This window comes from Spermophilus citellus (genome assembly GCF_964194105.1).
Source record: "Spermophilus citellus genome assembly, chromosome: 12".
NCBI lineage: Eukaryota > Metazoa > Chordata > Mammalia > Rodentia > Sciuridae > Spermophilus > Spermophilus citellus.
This window is the reverse complement of record NC_138198.1, coordinates 86,010,009-86,027,368: the sequence shown is the minus strand read 5'-3', so window position 1 is coordinate 86,027,368 and position 17,360 is coordinate 86,010,009. Positions and strand designations below refer to the sequence as shown.

At 40.4% G+C, this 17,360-nt stretch overlaps 1 protein-coding gene across 3 annotated transcripts in view; it reads left to right on the top strand.

The window, feature by feature from the left end:
* The window catches only part of KCTD1 (potassium channel tetramerization domain containing 1), a 100,655-nt gene that overhangs the window by 36,106 nt on the left and 47,189 nt on the right, over positions 1 to 17,360 (top strand). For all 3 annotated transcript variants that reach the window (XM_081263496.1, XM_081263494.1, XM_081263495.1), the window contains exon 2: positions 13,887 to 14,065. In XM_081263496.1, the coding sequence (XP_081119622.1) occupies positions 13,902 to 14,065 (164 nt within the window). In that variant the 5' untranslated portion in view covers positions 13,887 to 13,901. The remainder of the gene's footprint in view (positions 1 to 13,886; positions 14,066 to 17,360) is intronic.

Below are 17,360 nucleotides of genomic sequence, written 5' to 3'. Positions count from 1 at the left end.
TGAAGGCCACTGCCCTAAGGGATACATCACTGAGGTCATTTACTGGAAAAAGATCAGAGCACTCAATTATAGAGCCTTACAGACTTCCTTTATCATGGGCAGTACTGTTAATTCATTTTTTACTCTGTGCAAAAAGAAGAAAGTACTCACAAAGTACTAGGGGGAGTTGATAGGAAAAATGGTTTGGTGGTTTCACTCTGATTGCATCTGTCAGCTTTCAGTGGTACCTGTGGTCTTCCATTTTACCTGTTAAAACCACTCATCTGAACTCCTGCATTGACTCTTTCTATTGGGGTCAGGATTCTAAGGTACCTGAATCTCAAAACATTAGGCTTCAGCTCCCACCATCTTCAGAAGAAAGCTATTCAGAGACACATCACTCAGATTTGTTAGCAGCGTGGAACAAATTGCAAGCCCTAGAGACCCCTTTAGCCCTTGATTCCAAACTTGTTGTGGCCGCACATCACAAGAACCCACTCACAAGGGATCAAGTGCCCCCACTGTGGAATAAACAAGAGGACCTACAGGCAAACAAAAGGGCTTTAGAAACCGCCCTCCAGCAATCCAGGAGTCCAGTGTGACCCTTCCTCTCCTCACACGCCTGTTCTTCCCGCACATCCTTCTTGTCACCTGTATTTTCCATCAGTTTCCCCTCCCACATCCCTCTCCCGCTGTTTCGCTGATTCTTGTCACTTCTTCCTCCTCTTCCCCTTGTTTCCCATTTCTTCTTGGCCTCTTTTCCTGGGCCGCTCTGTCCCTTTCCTGCTCCTCTGACCATGACCCCCTTTAATCCCCAGACACATTGCTTTTACCTACCTCGCTCTCCCGCCCCCACTGTTGTCTTGACGTTATATACCATTGCTTGTGCTTAAATAACCGGGTAATAAAATTAAGCCCGGCCTCCTAAGAATACCCAAAACAACGCGCTGCAAGCTCCGGCCCCGCGGGAGTGCTCTAGCACTGCGCATGCGCAACCAGTGGGTGGGAGCACTACTGGGTCTGACACCACTTTCTATGACTGCACCTGTACAGTGTGTGTGTGGTAGGATAGCGGGTGGTGGTGGTGAAAGTAAACCCCAGAATGTTTTGCCTCTAATTCTCAGTGGACCAACTTTTCTGACCCTGGGCAGCTAATCTAAATATAGCCTGTTCCTTTTTTGCAAAAGATGGTGTTGGCCTTGCTTCGCCCCGCCCCCGCCCCAGGACCTTTTAAAAGACTTTAAGGTTACGGTTGTTCACAAAGACTTGGAAGTTCTGGAATCTGGTAAATAACTACTTCATATGCATTAGGCAGTGTGTAAGGTATGACTTTTTTCCTAATGCATTTCCAGTTTTACAGCAAACTTTTCTTCCCAATCAGGTTGATCTTTAAAAAAAAGTTGGTTTGTTTTTTAATCCTGTTGGTATTTATTTTAAGATACGTCTCTAAGAACACAGATGTCCCCTTTACAGTGTGAAACTTGTAAAGAATAGCTCAATGCAATAAAATACTGAGAAAGCCGATGACTTCGCTGGGTCCTAGTGCTCCTTCAAACCCTTCTTCCTAATCTCTGCTTTCCATGTGAATTCTCATCCTCTGCTCCTAAGCCAGAAGTTCCATAAACTTCTATCCTCTCCGAAGTATCCCAAGAAACAAACCTCCTGTACTAATGCCAAGCCAGCAGTTCTGCTGCCAGGACTCCTAGGGTTATTGGCCTCAGTTGACTGTGGGCAGACCTGCTTCTGTCACACCATAAAGAGCAGATGCAGAGAATGCCATTCATTTATCTCCATATTTGTTTATTCAAAACCAGTTCCCATTAGCAGCTCCAAATGGGACCATGTGACAAAGAACCAGGATGACCCAAAGACCAGAAAAGAATTTGTCCTACATCTTCTGAGGCTAAAGATCCCAGCAAACACCAGGTATCACCTAGGAGAAGAGTTTTTGGCAAACCAACAGACTTCAGGCCTGCCCCCCAGCAGAATATATGGCCCATTGGTTCTAGTCCGAAAATATTGATATTTCTTCCCTCCAGTGCCTCCCTGTCTTATTTTTATCACTGTTGCCTTTTTGTCACTGTGACTTAAGGAGGAAAAGTTTATTTGGGGTTCACAATTTTAGAGGTTTCAGTTCATGGTTGGTCGGGTCCATTGCTCTGTTGAAGTAAGGCAGAAAATCATGGCAGAAGGGTGTGGCAAAGGAAAACTGCTCAGCTTATGGCATCCAGGAAGCAAAGAGAGAAAGAGAAGGGAGGGGACTGGGTCAAAAATACTCTTTCAGGGTATACCCCCAGTGATGTACTTCTTCCAACTGTGCCCTACCTGTCTACAGTTTCCACCACCTCCCAGTAGTCCACTCAGTGGATTAATCCACTGATGAGGTCAGAACTCTCATAACCAATCACTTTCCAAGGGCTCCCCTTCTGGACATTGTTACATTGAGGACCAAGACTTTAACACATGAATCTTTGGGGGAACACTTTATATTAGAACCAGAACAATCACCCAGTAAGTCTTAGGAGAGATTCTTATATTAATTTTAAAAAGTATCATTATATATCTCTAAACCAGATTTTTCTATTCTCAAACTACTTTAAGATCACTCTGATATTTTAGAACAAAGCAAGATATAAGCAAACAAATAATACTCCAATAAAGTGATATTAAGTAAAGAATCTTTCCCTAGTAGGCATTTTGCACATTAAGCACCATATTTTATTGGTCATTTCCTCCTGCTAGTGAAAGCAAATAAAAAGAAGTAGTGATTAAAATTTAATCTTCTCAATCAGCTGATGAAAATGGTGTGATTGTTAAGAAATCTCCCCGGGTTGGCCTCTTTACACTCATGCTTTTGGAATGCCTTTCATTACATGACCAGTTCTTCATTCTTGCAAAGGAATTTAGAATTCCTGTTCTAACCTCCTAAAATACTAGCTTTCTGAAGATATTTGCATCTCAATAGTTTATATATTTTTAAAATCATATGATGGGGAGTGTAGCTTAGTGGTAAAGCACTTGCCTAGCATGTGTGAGCCCAAGAACCACCAAATATTTTTTTAAAAAATGAATAATAAATCATACAAAATAGTAAAAATTCAGAACTGGAAAGAGTATTATAGACCATCTGGTCCAACTGTATATATTATAAATGGGACAATTGAAGTTGAGAGATTTTATACTTTGCCAAGGCACATAATCCATTGGTGACTTAGCTTAGACTAAAGCTTGATTTCTTTTTTTCTGCATCTTCAAGAAAACATTTCTGAGTTTAGGAACCTTGATCCATGTCAACACCTAGTTTCCTATTTAACAGATAATTGGGTGGAGTTCGAAGTATCGTTCTTATGATGTGAAATTCCAAATATAGATGTTATTTAAAAATAATATGGCCTGGATTTGTAAGACCAAGACTGGGGCATTCTTTGCTCTACCAAGGTATTGTTTACCTTCAAAATAATTAACTTAAGGGCATCCAGAAGTAGCTCTCAGAGCATGTAAAGCATGCTCTTAAAATTTTATTTACATGGGTGTCTCTTGTCTTCAGTAATTCCATGTGCATATGGCTAATTTCCACACTAAAGTCTCAACTCCCTGAGGAGATGACTTCCATAGGGTCCTAATGTGGCCCCAAATAGAGTAGCCAGCCAACATTTTCTAAATGAATAAACAAACAAGCAAGTGAACTTTATATGAATGCATCATTATATAAAGTAGAATAAGCCATACATTTATAAAACCTATGTATCCTATTTTTAAAAACTTTTTTAATGGAGAAAAAGTCAGGTAAGTGGACACCTAAAAATCTAGGAGGAGGTTTCAAGAGACTGAATTAAGGTTGGAAGGAACACATTTGGCTTTGGATACTGTACTAGGCAAGGAATTTTTATGACCATATCTAAGAAATCAGTTAAGTCAAGCTTAGTGTCTATTTAGAGGCAGCTGGTCCTGTAGTTAGCACCTAGAATTAGGAGTTGGGGGAGTAAATAAAATGCCAGATCTCTGGGGAGAGGTGATAAGGAGACTGTGGCAGGCAGCAGGGGGGGGGGGTGTCCGGTCCACTTTCTGAGCCAGCTGGCTCCTGCCTCCTCTGTGACCACTGCTCATCCTTCTAGCCTTCCAGCCAGTTATGGTTGTCCCTAGACAGGCCGGGTGAAGGAATGTGAATGGGACGCACAGGAACAGACATCCCTTCTGGGAAAGCCAGAGCACATATGTAATAGGATAGTGGCAACCTTATCTTGGTACACAATGGCCAGCGTGTAAAATATCACAGTAAATCCATTACTAGGTAATTATAGGCTAAGCCACTTGACCTCAGAGTCAACTTCCTTCTCTGTGAAATGGTGATAATACTTAACATCGTGTGGAGGTTTCTGGTTTCAGTCTAGAAGGCCTGCCATGAGTGTTAGATGCCAGTTTGTTGCCAACCGTTGCTGCCATTTGCATTTTCCCTGCAAGAGAGTATGCAGAACCTGAGCTCTGGGAGGGTGGAGGTGTAGCTGTTCTGCACCTGTCAGGCCCCAGAGCCCAGGATGAAAGCAGTGGGGAATGGGAGGCAGGTGACCACATGGGCTCCAAGAGTGTGGAGACCTTGGGTGCCTGCCCCTTTCTTTCAGGATCAAACTAAATAGTCCTGTGTGTCAGCTGAATATGAGCGTACCATGACCTGAGGCCCATTTAATTTTCTGTTCCACACATTTCCTCCCTGGCAAGGAAATAAAGGGAAGGAAGATTATTCCTAAGTTGAGTTCCCATTTCTGTCTTTCTTCATTTAGTTCTTTTAAAAATGTCAAAAAAAGAAGAAAAAAAAAGAAATCCCTATTATGAAGGTAAAATATAGCAGCATGCCAAAAGGATTACTAATTGATTTAATGGGGCAACACTGTGCTGGGGATTTTTTTCTTTTTTAAAATAGCATTTTTTTTTTTTGCATTCCAAAAGTAATAAATGTTCAACTCCTTATAACATAAAAGAATTTTAAAATCCCATAAACTGTTAACCCTGAAACTGCCAGTCATTTGAATACTACATTTTCAGTTTTTAAAATTAATACTTATGGTTGAGCTGTAGTGTGTATTTAAAAATATCCTAGTGTTTTAAAGTACATTTTTAAAAATCTAAGCAATCTAAATTACTTGAGCTATAATAAACACATCAAAATGTCCTTTTTCCTCAAGTTCATTTTCCTTTTGAAAAAAAAAAAAACAGCAGAGAAATATTGGCAAATAGTCTTTTCATGGCCTCAGCTTGGTAATCTAATAAGGGAATTTCTCAGATGCACATTTCATTAGGGAAAAGGCATGTGGAAGCACTCACTCCAGATCTGCCAGAGAGAGACTGTGCCTTGAAACAGATAAACAATAGTGACCCTTTGTCCCGGCCACAGCAAGAAAAGTAACAACTTCAGATTAAGAAAGCATTGTAGATTAATTTAACACGGTTACGGTCATTTCGAAACAACTTTGAAGCACCCTGTTTTTTGGGGGTTTTTTTGGTTTTTTAATTTCTTTTTACTCTGTGTAGTAAGATTTTTTTAATCTGAAAGGGAAAATTGGTGCAGCTCAAGTGCCATGTCATTTAAGGAACCCACAGTGATGATTTCATTCTGTTTCCTTTCATGCACTTTCTCCAGAGCATATAGCGAGCTCTTGGTCTGCTCTGACTTGTTTTCTTTTTATTTATCTGTACTTTGCAATATCATGCTTCCTCATATCAATATCAGACGGTCTTTTTCATAGTCCTTGACTTCTCAACTACATAAAAGAGGTTCTATTCTTCTCACTGGGTACATAGAAGAATCTTCTGTACATATGGTTTGAGGGTTTCTTTGTGTGTGTGTGTGTGTGTGTGTGTGTGTGTGTATGCAGACGATCAGAAATACCCTTGCCTCTCCATATCTTCTGGGGATCGATTGTCCAACCCGCAGATACCAAAATCCAAAGATGTTCAAGTTCCTCATACAAAGTGGCATAGTAAGAAAGAGGATACATATATACGAACTGCTGTGACTTTTCCCTTTACATTCTTAGCATCAGTAAATGAATAAGATGTTGGAAACTTTATTGAAAAGCTGCTATTCACGATTTTTTTGTGTAGTGAGCTGACTGTATATTTTACTATTGTCTGTTTATAAAAGAAGAAAAATTGTAATGTATATCCTTGTTCAGTTTATCATATTTAATTGATTCTAATTTGTTGTTAGAATACTAACTCAAATTTTCTAAAAAATAAAAATAAAGAAAAATAAAATGGCACGTTCTTTGCACAAAACTTAATGCACATCTTCCCATAGACTTTAAACCGTCTCTAGATTTCTTATAATACCTAGTGCAGTATAAATGCTATGTAGATTCTTCTTATATTAATTAGTAAGGGAATAATGACAAGAAAAAAATGTCTGTACATGTTCAATACAAATGCATTGTTTTAAATATACTTCTTGTCCTCAGTTGGTTGAATCTTCAGATGTGGAACCCAATGGGTTCAGTAGACCGACTGTAAACCTCATAGGTCCTTCTCTACGCCAAGCTCTGTGTTACACACCTTCACAAACACTGTCTTATCTCCTGCCATCCTGACCTCACTGGCAGTGGGAAGGTTTATCTCCATCCTTGAGGTGAGGAAGCTGGAGGCAGGGTTTGGAACTTCTCCAACATCACACAAAGGATGGAGCTGAACTTAATGCTCAGATTCCCCAAACCCAGGGCTCTTTCTCCTGCACCTCAATATATTCTGAATATGTAACTTTTAGCTATATACTTTTCAAAATTCTCAACTTAAAAAAATGCTTTTCATTACTATTTTTGGATGGAAATACTTCAATTTATTGTGTACTTCACAATCTGATTCTGGGGTTTGATTTCTAAATGATTTAATTGTGGATGGTTTTGGTAATTAGCTATTGTCATAGAGCTAGAAGACAGAAAATCACACTTTTTAGAATGTGTGAGTTCCAAATAAGTAGACTTTATGAATTTGAAGGGGGATTTCATTACTGAAGTGAATAGAAATCTTGATGTCAAATTCGGATGCTCAGGAGGTTTTTGGTCTAATTTTTTACTGTCTTCCAAATGGTTAAGATGAACAGAAACTGTCATCTAAATTATGAGTGCAGTTCTCATCAAATGTGAAGCACTTTGGTGTTTTTTCTTTTCTTTTTAAACTCTTGTGAAATTATCAGGAAAATTCATTCATATCACTTACCAGGGTCATTCTATTATTTGTTAAAACCCATAGAAACTAGTGAGCTTATGAGAGGTACCCAGTAAACAATGCTTGAGTGAATGAAGAAACAAATGAGGCTTCTTTCAAAATACATCAACACTGCGGTTGGGTCTTGCTAGAAGATTAAGTAACTATGGTTAAGAAAGTGATGTTTTTCAACAAGACCCGTTATTGAGAGTCCAAAAGGATTGGGTCATTCCTGAAATAACACTCCCAAGGTAACCACACATTTCCATCCTAGGAAGCAGGGTCCTTGCCCAAGATACTTTGATTATAGTTGGGCTGCCAAAGGCAGATGTCAGAACTATCAGAAGTAGAATGAATCAGAATGTTCCCTTCTCCAAGTATTCTGTATGTGTGTGTGTGTGTGTGTGTGTCCTGTGTGTGCTGGGGGGCAAGTCCAGAGGGGATTAACACATTTTAAATCCAGTTTAAAATTTGTGGAAAAGTTCTGACCTATACTGTTTTCTTTTTTTTTTTTTTAACTGCTGTATTGAATGCTATGAAATAAAACATCAAATAACATATTCTACCATCAACACGCTTATCTGGAAGTGTCGCTAAAAAGACAAAGACCGTTCTTTCCCTAGCAAGAGGTGATAGACTCCAACTTGATAGTGAAATGTGACATAAAACAGCATCATACTTTCTTAACAAATAAAGTCATTAAAACTCATTTTAAACTTCAGCTCATTTGTTCTAAGCAGTGCCCCAGGGATCCTGTTTCAACAGCACACGGGTAGTTTAGACTTAGGAGACAAATTTTTCATTAGCTTCTTTTGGAAAATGCCTGAAGTCAAATCCCTTGAAGGATTATACCTCCAAAAAACTCATCGTTACTCTGCTGGGTAGGTGAGCAAGCTGCAGAAAACTGGAGGCAGCTGGGAGATGGAAATTTTGAAGATAAACTGATCAACAAGCCTGGAAATATGTGGGAAAAGATATGGGAAAGGGAGGAAGTAGAAATAAAATGCTAGAGGGATGTTTCATGTCAGAGTAGTACAGGCTGATTCAGTGAATTATATGAAAAGAAATAATACACACTTTTTTTTTTAACTGTTGCTGGGGATTGAACTCAGGACCTTGCACGTGCCAGGTAAGTTGTTCCACCAAGCTATACCCACAGCCCTTGGCTTTTCAAGAAGGCAGCATTTCAGCTGGGCACAGTGGCTCATGCCTATAATCCCAGCCACTCAGGAAGCTGAGGCAGGAGGCTCACAAGTTCAAAGCTAGCCTCAGCAAAAGTGAGGTGCTAAGCAACTCAGTGAGACCCTGTTTCTAAATAAAATATAAAATAAAGCTGGGGATGAGGCTCAATGGTCAAGTGCCCCTGAGTTCAATCCCTGGTACCCCCCTCAAAAAAAAAGAAGAAGGTGGTGGCAGCATTTCACAGAAAGTTGAGTGAATATTCAAACAAGAAAATGTTCTGATTGGATGAATTTTTTCCAGATTATTTTTAGTAGAGCTTACAATAAAGTGAGTACAACTTTGGAGAACATAGGTACACACCTGTGTGACCACACAGATCAGGAAGTTGGATTTTTTAGGTCTCCAGAGGCTTCTCCTGGATCCTCCCAGCCAGTAGCCCTGGAGTGACCAGTGTTCTGGTCTTTGTCACCACAGATGTGTCTTGCCTGCCTGTCACTTCACATGACAGAACCACACAGGACAGGCTCTGGTCTGCCTGGCTCCTCTCTGTCCAATCCAGGGGAATCCATTCTGTTTTCCTCATTGTGTGGCTTTTAATTTCTATCGTTTTTCATAATGTCATCGAGGAAGAGAGAGAAATGCCATTAGAAAGGGTGAGGAAAAGGAATGTGTGGTGTGGGTCCGATGACTTTTTTGTTCACTTCTAAAATGCCCCTTCTCCATCACACAAGCATTATGATCAAATATTGTAAATATTAAGAAATATTCAAGCCCAGTTGACTCTGCCATCCAATATGATAGGCACTATAGCCACAAGGAGCTAAGTTAAAATTTGCATTAATTAACATTCATTAAGATGAAAAATTCATTTCCTCAGTCACACTAGCCACACTCAGGTAGCTACCATAGTGAATGGTACAGATAGAGAACACTGGTGCAGATAAAGAACATTCCCATTACTGCAGAAAGTTCCACTATCTATTAGCTCCCTCCTCCTCCTCCTCCTCCTCCTCTTTCTCTTCTCCTGGTTTGGTTTTGTTTAATTATAAATTATTGTTTAATTCTGTGGCTCTCAGATCATCATCCTGGTTTCTCTTTCCTACATTATCCTACCACCTTGGGGGAAGAAATAAGTGATCGAATCCTGGTACCATATTCAAGTTTTAATTTTGAGAATGTACCATGGCTTCTCCTACTTTGGGGCCTTGGCAGTACTGCCTAGAATCGTCTTTTCAGCACCCCAATGTCTGTTAACTGCTCATCCATAAGATCTCATCTTAGACTTTCTCTGGGGACCCTTCCCATCCTCCCCCGCCACCCACAAGGCTGGACTAAGTGACCCTTCCATTAAGCTGCTGTAGTAACCATACCTTCTCCTGCCCTGATCATATGCATTTCTTGGTCTCTCTCTTCCCCTGTTCAACAAGCATGGAAGGCCAGGGCCCAGTCTGTCTTGTTCTCTGGTTGCCTAGCCAGTGCCTGGCACTGAGGAGATGTTAATAAACACTGTGGAGGGAAAGAACAATGGGCTGCACAAGGAAGGAGCAAGAACCACCTGGCTTAATACTGGGGTAGGCTTCCTTTCCCTGGGACAGTTCCAGAAGGGGTTTAGCAGAGACAGCTTTCCATCTGACCAGCTTTTGGAATATCTTCGGTGCTCTCAGCTGCTTCTTCAACAGAGTAAAGGCACATTCAAGTCCTTTGTACTCTTTCTGGTTAGAGTTTATGGCTTTCCTGTCTTCAGAAGTCATACTGAAAGATATATGCAGACAAAGAAGATGATGGGGGAAATGATTAAAGGGAAAGATAGATGGAAAGTGGAGTTGAAGAATGGTGATAACATGTTAGAAAATTCTGCTGTGTCTATCAACAGGAAGCTGTTCTTAGCCTGACAGGCTGTGTCTCCCAAAGCTGAACAACCTCCCAGGGAGGCAGCCATAACAGGAAAGATATTTTACCAGGAGAGGGGACAGAAATCCCAAGTCAGACTAGCTTGAAAAATAAAGATGGTGGCCAGGCACAGTGACACATGCCTATAATCCCAGCAGCACAGGAGGCTAAGGCAGGCGGATCATGAGTTCGAAACCAACCTCAGCAACTTGGTAAGGCCCTGTCTCAAAAATAAAATATGAAAAAGGGTTGCAGATATAGCTCAGTGATTACATGCCCCTGGATTCAATTCGTGGTACCAAATAAATAAACATGGTTATTTTCCCAAGTAGCAAGAAATCTGGAAATTGGAGGCTCAGAGTTGGTTGATTCAATGAGGACCCAGATTCTTTACAATTCTCAGCTCTGCTGTCCTGAGCACTGGATTCATTCTGGCTTCCTAGGCTTCTAGGGAGAGGACTATGGCATTGTTAGTAGGGCATCCCACACAAGATCTCAATATCTAGGTAAAGATGAAAAAGTGTCAGCTCCAGTCACTGGAAAGGGGAGGGTATTGCCACAATTGCATTCAATGAAGCAACTTGCCTGGGGCAGTGGGGCATGCCTGTAATCCCAGCAGCTTGGGAGGCAGAGGCAAGAGAATCGAGTTCAAAGCCAACCGCAGCAAAAAGCAAGATGCTAAGTGACTCAGTGAGACCCTGTCTCTAAATAAAATATAAAATAGGCCGGGGGATGTGGTCCAGTGGTCAGGTGCCCCTGAGTTCAATCCCAGGTACCCCCCTCAGCCAAAATGAAGCAACTAGAGTAGATGGGATAGCTACTGAATGATAGCTCCAGCCACCATTCAAATGCCAAGACTTCCCATCTCAAGTACTGTCTCCCAGCCCCAGTCTATGGATTTTAAAAGTTCTTTCAGTCTATGCCCATACAGAAAATAGCAAATGAAATCCCGACTTTATTAGCTAATATCAGTTAATGCCTTAGAAATGACTGTGTCCGAGGGAACATGTACAGAGCAAGAAGAGCCCAGAGATGGGGAGAGAGCCTAGGAAGGGAGCCTCAAGGTCTCAGCAAGACCAGTTCTAATCCTTGCCCCTAAGAGTTAATCCCCCATACCCAGCTGAAGAAACTGGTTTAATTTTAAATTTAGCAATATCCATCCATTTATGATTTACAGTGTAAATGGCATATATTCTGAGAAATCTGGAATCCTTCAACCAATCAGTTATGCTTTAATTTTTTTTCCCTCCTTCTATGGAGACCTCGGAGTGTTAGAAGCTGTGCTGAATGAGGTCACAGTCTAACGACAATATTAACTCTGCAAATCTGTTCATTTTCGCCTGAGCACCCTCAGGCAGAATAGAGAACGTGTCCAATTGAAAAACTATTACAGACTCCGAAGTACCGGGATGGGCTGGATTGTAACAGGGAGGGGTGTGTGTGTGTGTGTGTGTGTGTGTGTGTGTTTGGTCAGGAAATAAGTTCCTCAAAGAAGTCAGGTAGTATGTGTCTCTTAAAAATAGGAGTTATATGATTACTTTTTTAAGAGGAAAATGTGTTTGCTTTCATCCACAATTTAAAATGCTACTTCTAATACTTGTGAACCTTAACTGTCTTATATGTCCTACCATCTGTGATTTTTTAACTTTTCCCCTACCCAATACCCCTTTAACTCCCTCTCTTTGTGCATTGTAAACATCATTTTGTGCCTTTAATCTCTATTTTGCATTATTAAAAATACCCAGGAGTAGAATAAAGAATAGTGAACACCTAGGAACCCACAAGAACTAAAAGACTAACTCTTTTTTTCTGTGATGATATCTGGGCTCTGTTTAATTCAACGTGCAGAGAGGCACCACACAGATGGTAAACATTTTGTGCAAAGGCCCAATCACCACTCCATTCATAGTGGATGTTGAGTTTCAGAAAGCACATGCAGTCTCAGTCTTGCTTGGACATGTGGTTAATGCTAACTAGACTAACAGTTGTGCCCCAGGTAACTCCTCAAGCTGTTCCAGATCATGAAACCTATGATGTTTTGCAAATTTATATTTTATCATGCTGTGTTTTAAGCACAAAGACTTGATGACTTCCCCTTTGTAATCTCCATCAAAGGCATTTTTCAAAATCCCCTTAGTAGCCTTATCACTGGCTTTGGCACACATTGTGTGTATGTGTTTGAAAACAGTCTCCGGCTAAATTATAAATCTGAAAGGATGTGTATATTCTCAGTCTTACAAAATTCATACATAAATGCTATTTTAGCTTATTCCTCCATTGTATACTCTAAATATTTGACCCTCATTCAATGCCAGGGACCTGACTTGAGTTGTCTGTGGTTTGGGCTCTAATTTGAAAGCAATCAACCCTGTTTGGATAGTGTTTGAGACACTTATATTGTGTCCATGGAAAAGATATTTTATTTTCTCAAGGGTACAGTTTCCTAAACATGATATGGCTGCCACCACACGCTGTTCCCATCCTGGTCTGGTGGCTCAACTTGCACCTCTGCCTGTTCGGGCTACTTATTGCCATGACAACATCTTCCTCACTTCCACTTGGGGAACCTGGTTTCTTCAGGCACAGGATGTGAGGGTGATCTGGCTGCAACATCTGTCACCCTATTGAATGCTAGGGTTGATTTGGTTGATCTGGCCGAATAGGCGGGTGTCCCCTTCCTCCCTCACCGCTCTTCATGCATCCCTCCCAAAGCTGCACGTTCCATCCCAGAAGATGACCTTCCCTGACAGAGGAGGATGATTCTTCCGTAAGGATCTATGAGTAGCTGCTCTCTCCTGCTAGAACTTCCAAACAAGCTCTCAAGAAGTGAGGCATAGAGAAGAGCCACTTGATCATGGTTCACAAGCACATATTTATCACCTGAGGGTATATTCTTTTCTAAGTGTCCCCAGACCCACAGTCTCATTGGAAGAGAAACAGGGAACAAGCCGGTACAAACAAGTAGAATATCAGTTTGTTTGTTTTTGGTTTTGTCTGTTTTCAATACTGTGGTTTGAATTTAGGGCCTTAAACATTCTAGACAAGTTCTTTACCACTGAGCAACATCACCAGCCCTCCGTTGATTTTTTTCAATCTGTTAACTAATACATGTATCATACCTCTTTGCAAGGTTGTAACTATGTGAGCTGATGGCTAGAACTATTATGCCCTCTTTTTCTTAATTCAAAAAACAGAAATTTAAGAAAACACTTTGTGAACATAGTGCCGAAGGTCTGTTTTGATGCCATGTGCATAGCAATGAGGAAGTTTCCAAAGAGAAATATAAATCATACATATTTTATTTAGATGTATATTATTTTAAGTGTTGATTATCTTTTCATTTGGGATGAATAGAAGTTCTCCACGTGCCGTTTACCAATTGTTAAATGTGAGAATTCATTAGTATAATAAACCCTCATTGCCCTCAGAATTACTCAATTTTAAACACATGAAAGTTTTCTTTTGTTACAGAATTTGTTTTTTTGATAATCATTCTAACAAAAGGGAGAGAGCTTGATGATTTTTCAGATTTTATTACCAAGTGAATATCAGCATTATCACTGGCTTATTTTTTTATGATCCATGTATTTCCTTTCCACTGATAAGAGAAACAATGTCTAAACTTGCTTATCTCTCTGTAGGACAGTCGGCCCAATATGTCAAGACCTCTGATCACTAGATCCCCTGCATCTCCACTGAACAACCAAGGCATTCCTACTCCAGCACAACTCACAAAATCCAATGCGCCTGTCCACATCGATGTGGGCGGCCACATGTACACCAGCAGCCTGGCTACCCTCACCAAATACCCCGAATCAAGGTAATCTGGAATATGGGAGAATCAGACTCAGAAGTGCATGCATTTGATGACTTAACTGTTTTTCCTTTGACCAGCAGAGCAGCATGGCCTGGCCAAGGCCAGAGGTAGAACACAGGCTGCAGAGGCTGCTCTTGGACGTGTCTGTGCATCTTCCCCCATCACAGTTTGGTCTGCAGCCTAGTCGAGTACATGTACAAATGTCACTCAGGAGTGGAGTTCTTTGATATTTTGCTCAACCAAGCAAGATCTTTATGATTCTCAATGTCATACAAAAGGGACGATGATTTTCCCCCCCACCCCACCTCCTTTTTTTTTTTTTCCTGTCCTCTTCTTCTAAAATATATATTCTTAAAAATTCTGACAATCTTTTTTTAATCTATTCTAATTAGAGAGGTCACCTGGCCTATCACTTTGTGAACTAGGAAAAAAAACCTGAGACACTCTTATCAGTTTCCTATCAGCTTCTCATCAGCACCATATTTAGAATAGTATGCAAAAGCCCAGGAAGCCAAGATAGTCTTGTTAAAAGTCAGGGGTGGAGGGAGCATACAGCTCAAGGCATATAAATAGTACCAAGAGGGAAAACAGTTTACAAATAGGTAGTGTACATTTATGATTATCCTCACCCACCCCTTTCTAAAGGAGTTACAAGGAAGAAATTTCCTTTGCACCCTGGGACATTCCCCACCCAGCCACTGGCTCTGCCCAGATCCTACATGGGAATTTATCTTCACCAGCTTAGCTGGCAGCTGAGGGAGGAGGTATGAGCTCATGTGGGCCGATGTCAGGAGAAAGGGTGTTTCTCTACTTTCTTCTGTTCCTTGGAATTAGAGATGCACTACCTGGGCTTCCAGAGGGCACCAGTTTGCATTTTTTTTAAAAGAGAGATAGAGAAATTTTTAATATTTATTTTTTAGTTTTCGGTGGACACAACATCTTTATTTTTATGTGGTGCTGAGGATCGAACCCAGCGCCCCGTGCATGCCAGGTGAGTGTGCTACCGCTTGAGCCACATCCCCAGCCTACCAGTTTGCATTTTTAAAGACTGTCACATAAAGTGACCCATACCTGCTAGCTTATAGCCTAAGTAGATAGTACTGAATAAAACTCACCATCATCCTGAAAATGGCATGAAGACTGCTGTTTTGTTTTCTAGTTTTTTAAATCTCTGACAACTGATATTTTAGAAAAGTAAAAAAGAAGAAATATTTTTTTGATTTCCAGATTTACTTTCCCTAATCAAAATGAAATGTTGTTAAAAAATTGATTTCTATTCAATCATCCACAAAACTATTTTAAAATAAAAAAATAACTATTGAGTCTCTACCTTCCCTAAGTAGACGCTACAAAATCATGTTATAATAATGCTATTTTTAAGAGTATTATTATATAAACAGTGTTCTTTAAAAAAATGCATTTTTCCATTCCTGCTAACTTTTGCTAATATAAGTGCCAACAACAGGAAATCACTGTTGGCCCTTCAGAGGAGAGTTAATTCCAGGAGCAAGCCATAAAATGTGCATGAGCGTCAAATAATCAATCCTCACTGGTATGAAATTCACTGGTCTATAACCTTTTGCCTCAGTTTGCCTTTTAAACTTCTGATATAGGAGGGAAGTTAATACGGGTGCAGGATACCTTGTCTGAAGGGCCTGGGATCAGGGATGCTTCAGATTTTGGATGGGAGGGGGGCGTGGATATTTGCATGTAAGTAATAAGATCTTTTGGGGATGACACCCAACTCTAAATACAAATTTCATTTATATTTTATATACACCTACATATGTAGGCTGAAGATAGTTCTGTACAATATTTTTAATAATTTTGTGCATGAAATAAACTTTTATAGAGTGGAATTTTCCATTTGTGGTATCAGGTTGGCACTCCAAAGGTTTTGGATTTTGGAGCATTTCAGAATTTGGATTTGGGGGTTAGGGATATTCACCCCATAGTATGCCATTTCTCCATGCCTTAGGCAGCTGGTTTTCTTCTAGCTGCTCATTGCAGCTGGGTGAGTCTTGTTCCCTGACTAATATCCCATGGGATTTGGCTCTTTGTGCAGCTCCCTGGTCTCACCTAGCCTCTTAGCAGAGGTAGAAGATAAAGCATTAAAGACTCTTTTCCTTCAGCTCTCGTCTTTCAAATAATTTGCCACTTTTATCATTTTGATGCTGCATGTTTTAGATAAAGACCTCAAATTGTGTCTCACTTGAAGAGTCTTCTCCCTCTCTCTCTCACCACCCCCCTGTACCAGGGGAATCAAACACAGGGGTGCTTTACCACTGAGCCATATACCCAGCCCTTTCTCTGTTTCACTTTGATACAGGGTCTTGCTAAGTTGCTCTCTTGCTAAATTGCTGAGGCTGGCTTTTGAACTTGCGATCCTCTGTCTTAACCTCCCTAGTTGCTGGGATTATAGGCTTGTGCACAGCGCTCAGCCATTAGGGATTCTTTTTTAGTCCGACTTGCCGAAAAAGAGTCCATTTTTGTCCCTTATTATCCACACCCTACAAATGCACCAGATTCCTCAGATCTCATTATTCTCTAACCTATAGTGCCTTATGATAGTGGCCACATTCGGCTTAAAATGTGACCAGTCCAAACTGGTCAGCCTTCTAAGTGAAAAAGACATACTGGATTTTTAAGAAATAGTACCGGAAAGAAAATTCTATAAAATATCTCAATGTCAGAATGATAATTTATTGAGTAAAGTATATTATTAAAATTAATTTCACTTGTTTCTTTTTACTTTTTTAATGTGGCTACTAAAAAATATAAAACTGTAGTGTCTTGTTTTCATTTCTATTGGATAGTGCTAAACCATGAATAGGATGTTTACGGATCCAATTAAACCTGCCCTTTCCCCAACCTAATACTTATACACATCAAAAATTGAATTTCTCTTTCACCAACATAATTAGGAAAGAATGGTTCATCTTCCTTTCCCAAACTTTCCCTGTGTTTCCTGTCATGAGAGCAATTGCAAAAATCTTTCCCCCACCCCTGGGGCACTAGGGATGGAGCCCCAGACCTTATGCATGCTAAGCATGGGCTCTACCACTGAGCTATATCCCCAGCCCAAGTAAAATTGATTTGATCTGTTCGTTCTGTGTTTGGATGCAGACTTTGCTATTTGCCTAGCAGTTGTTAGGTGGGCAGGTAGGTTTGATTGCTGACTGCCTGTCTTCTGTCTTGTAAAATAGGCACACATATGTCTTCTTGCAAGGTTATTGGAAGGATTAAATGTGATTATGAAAATCTTGCCTTGGCCTTCTGCCCAACACTAGTATAATTT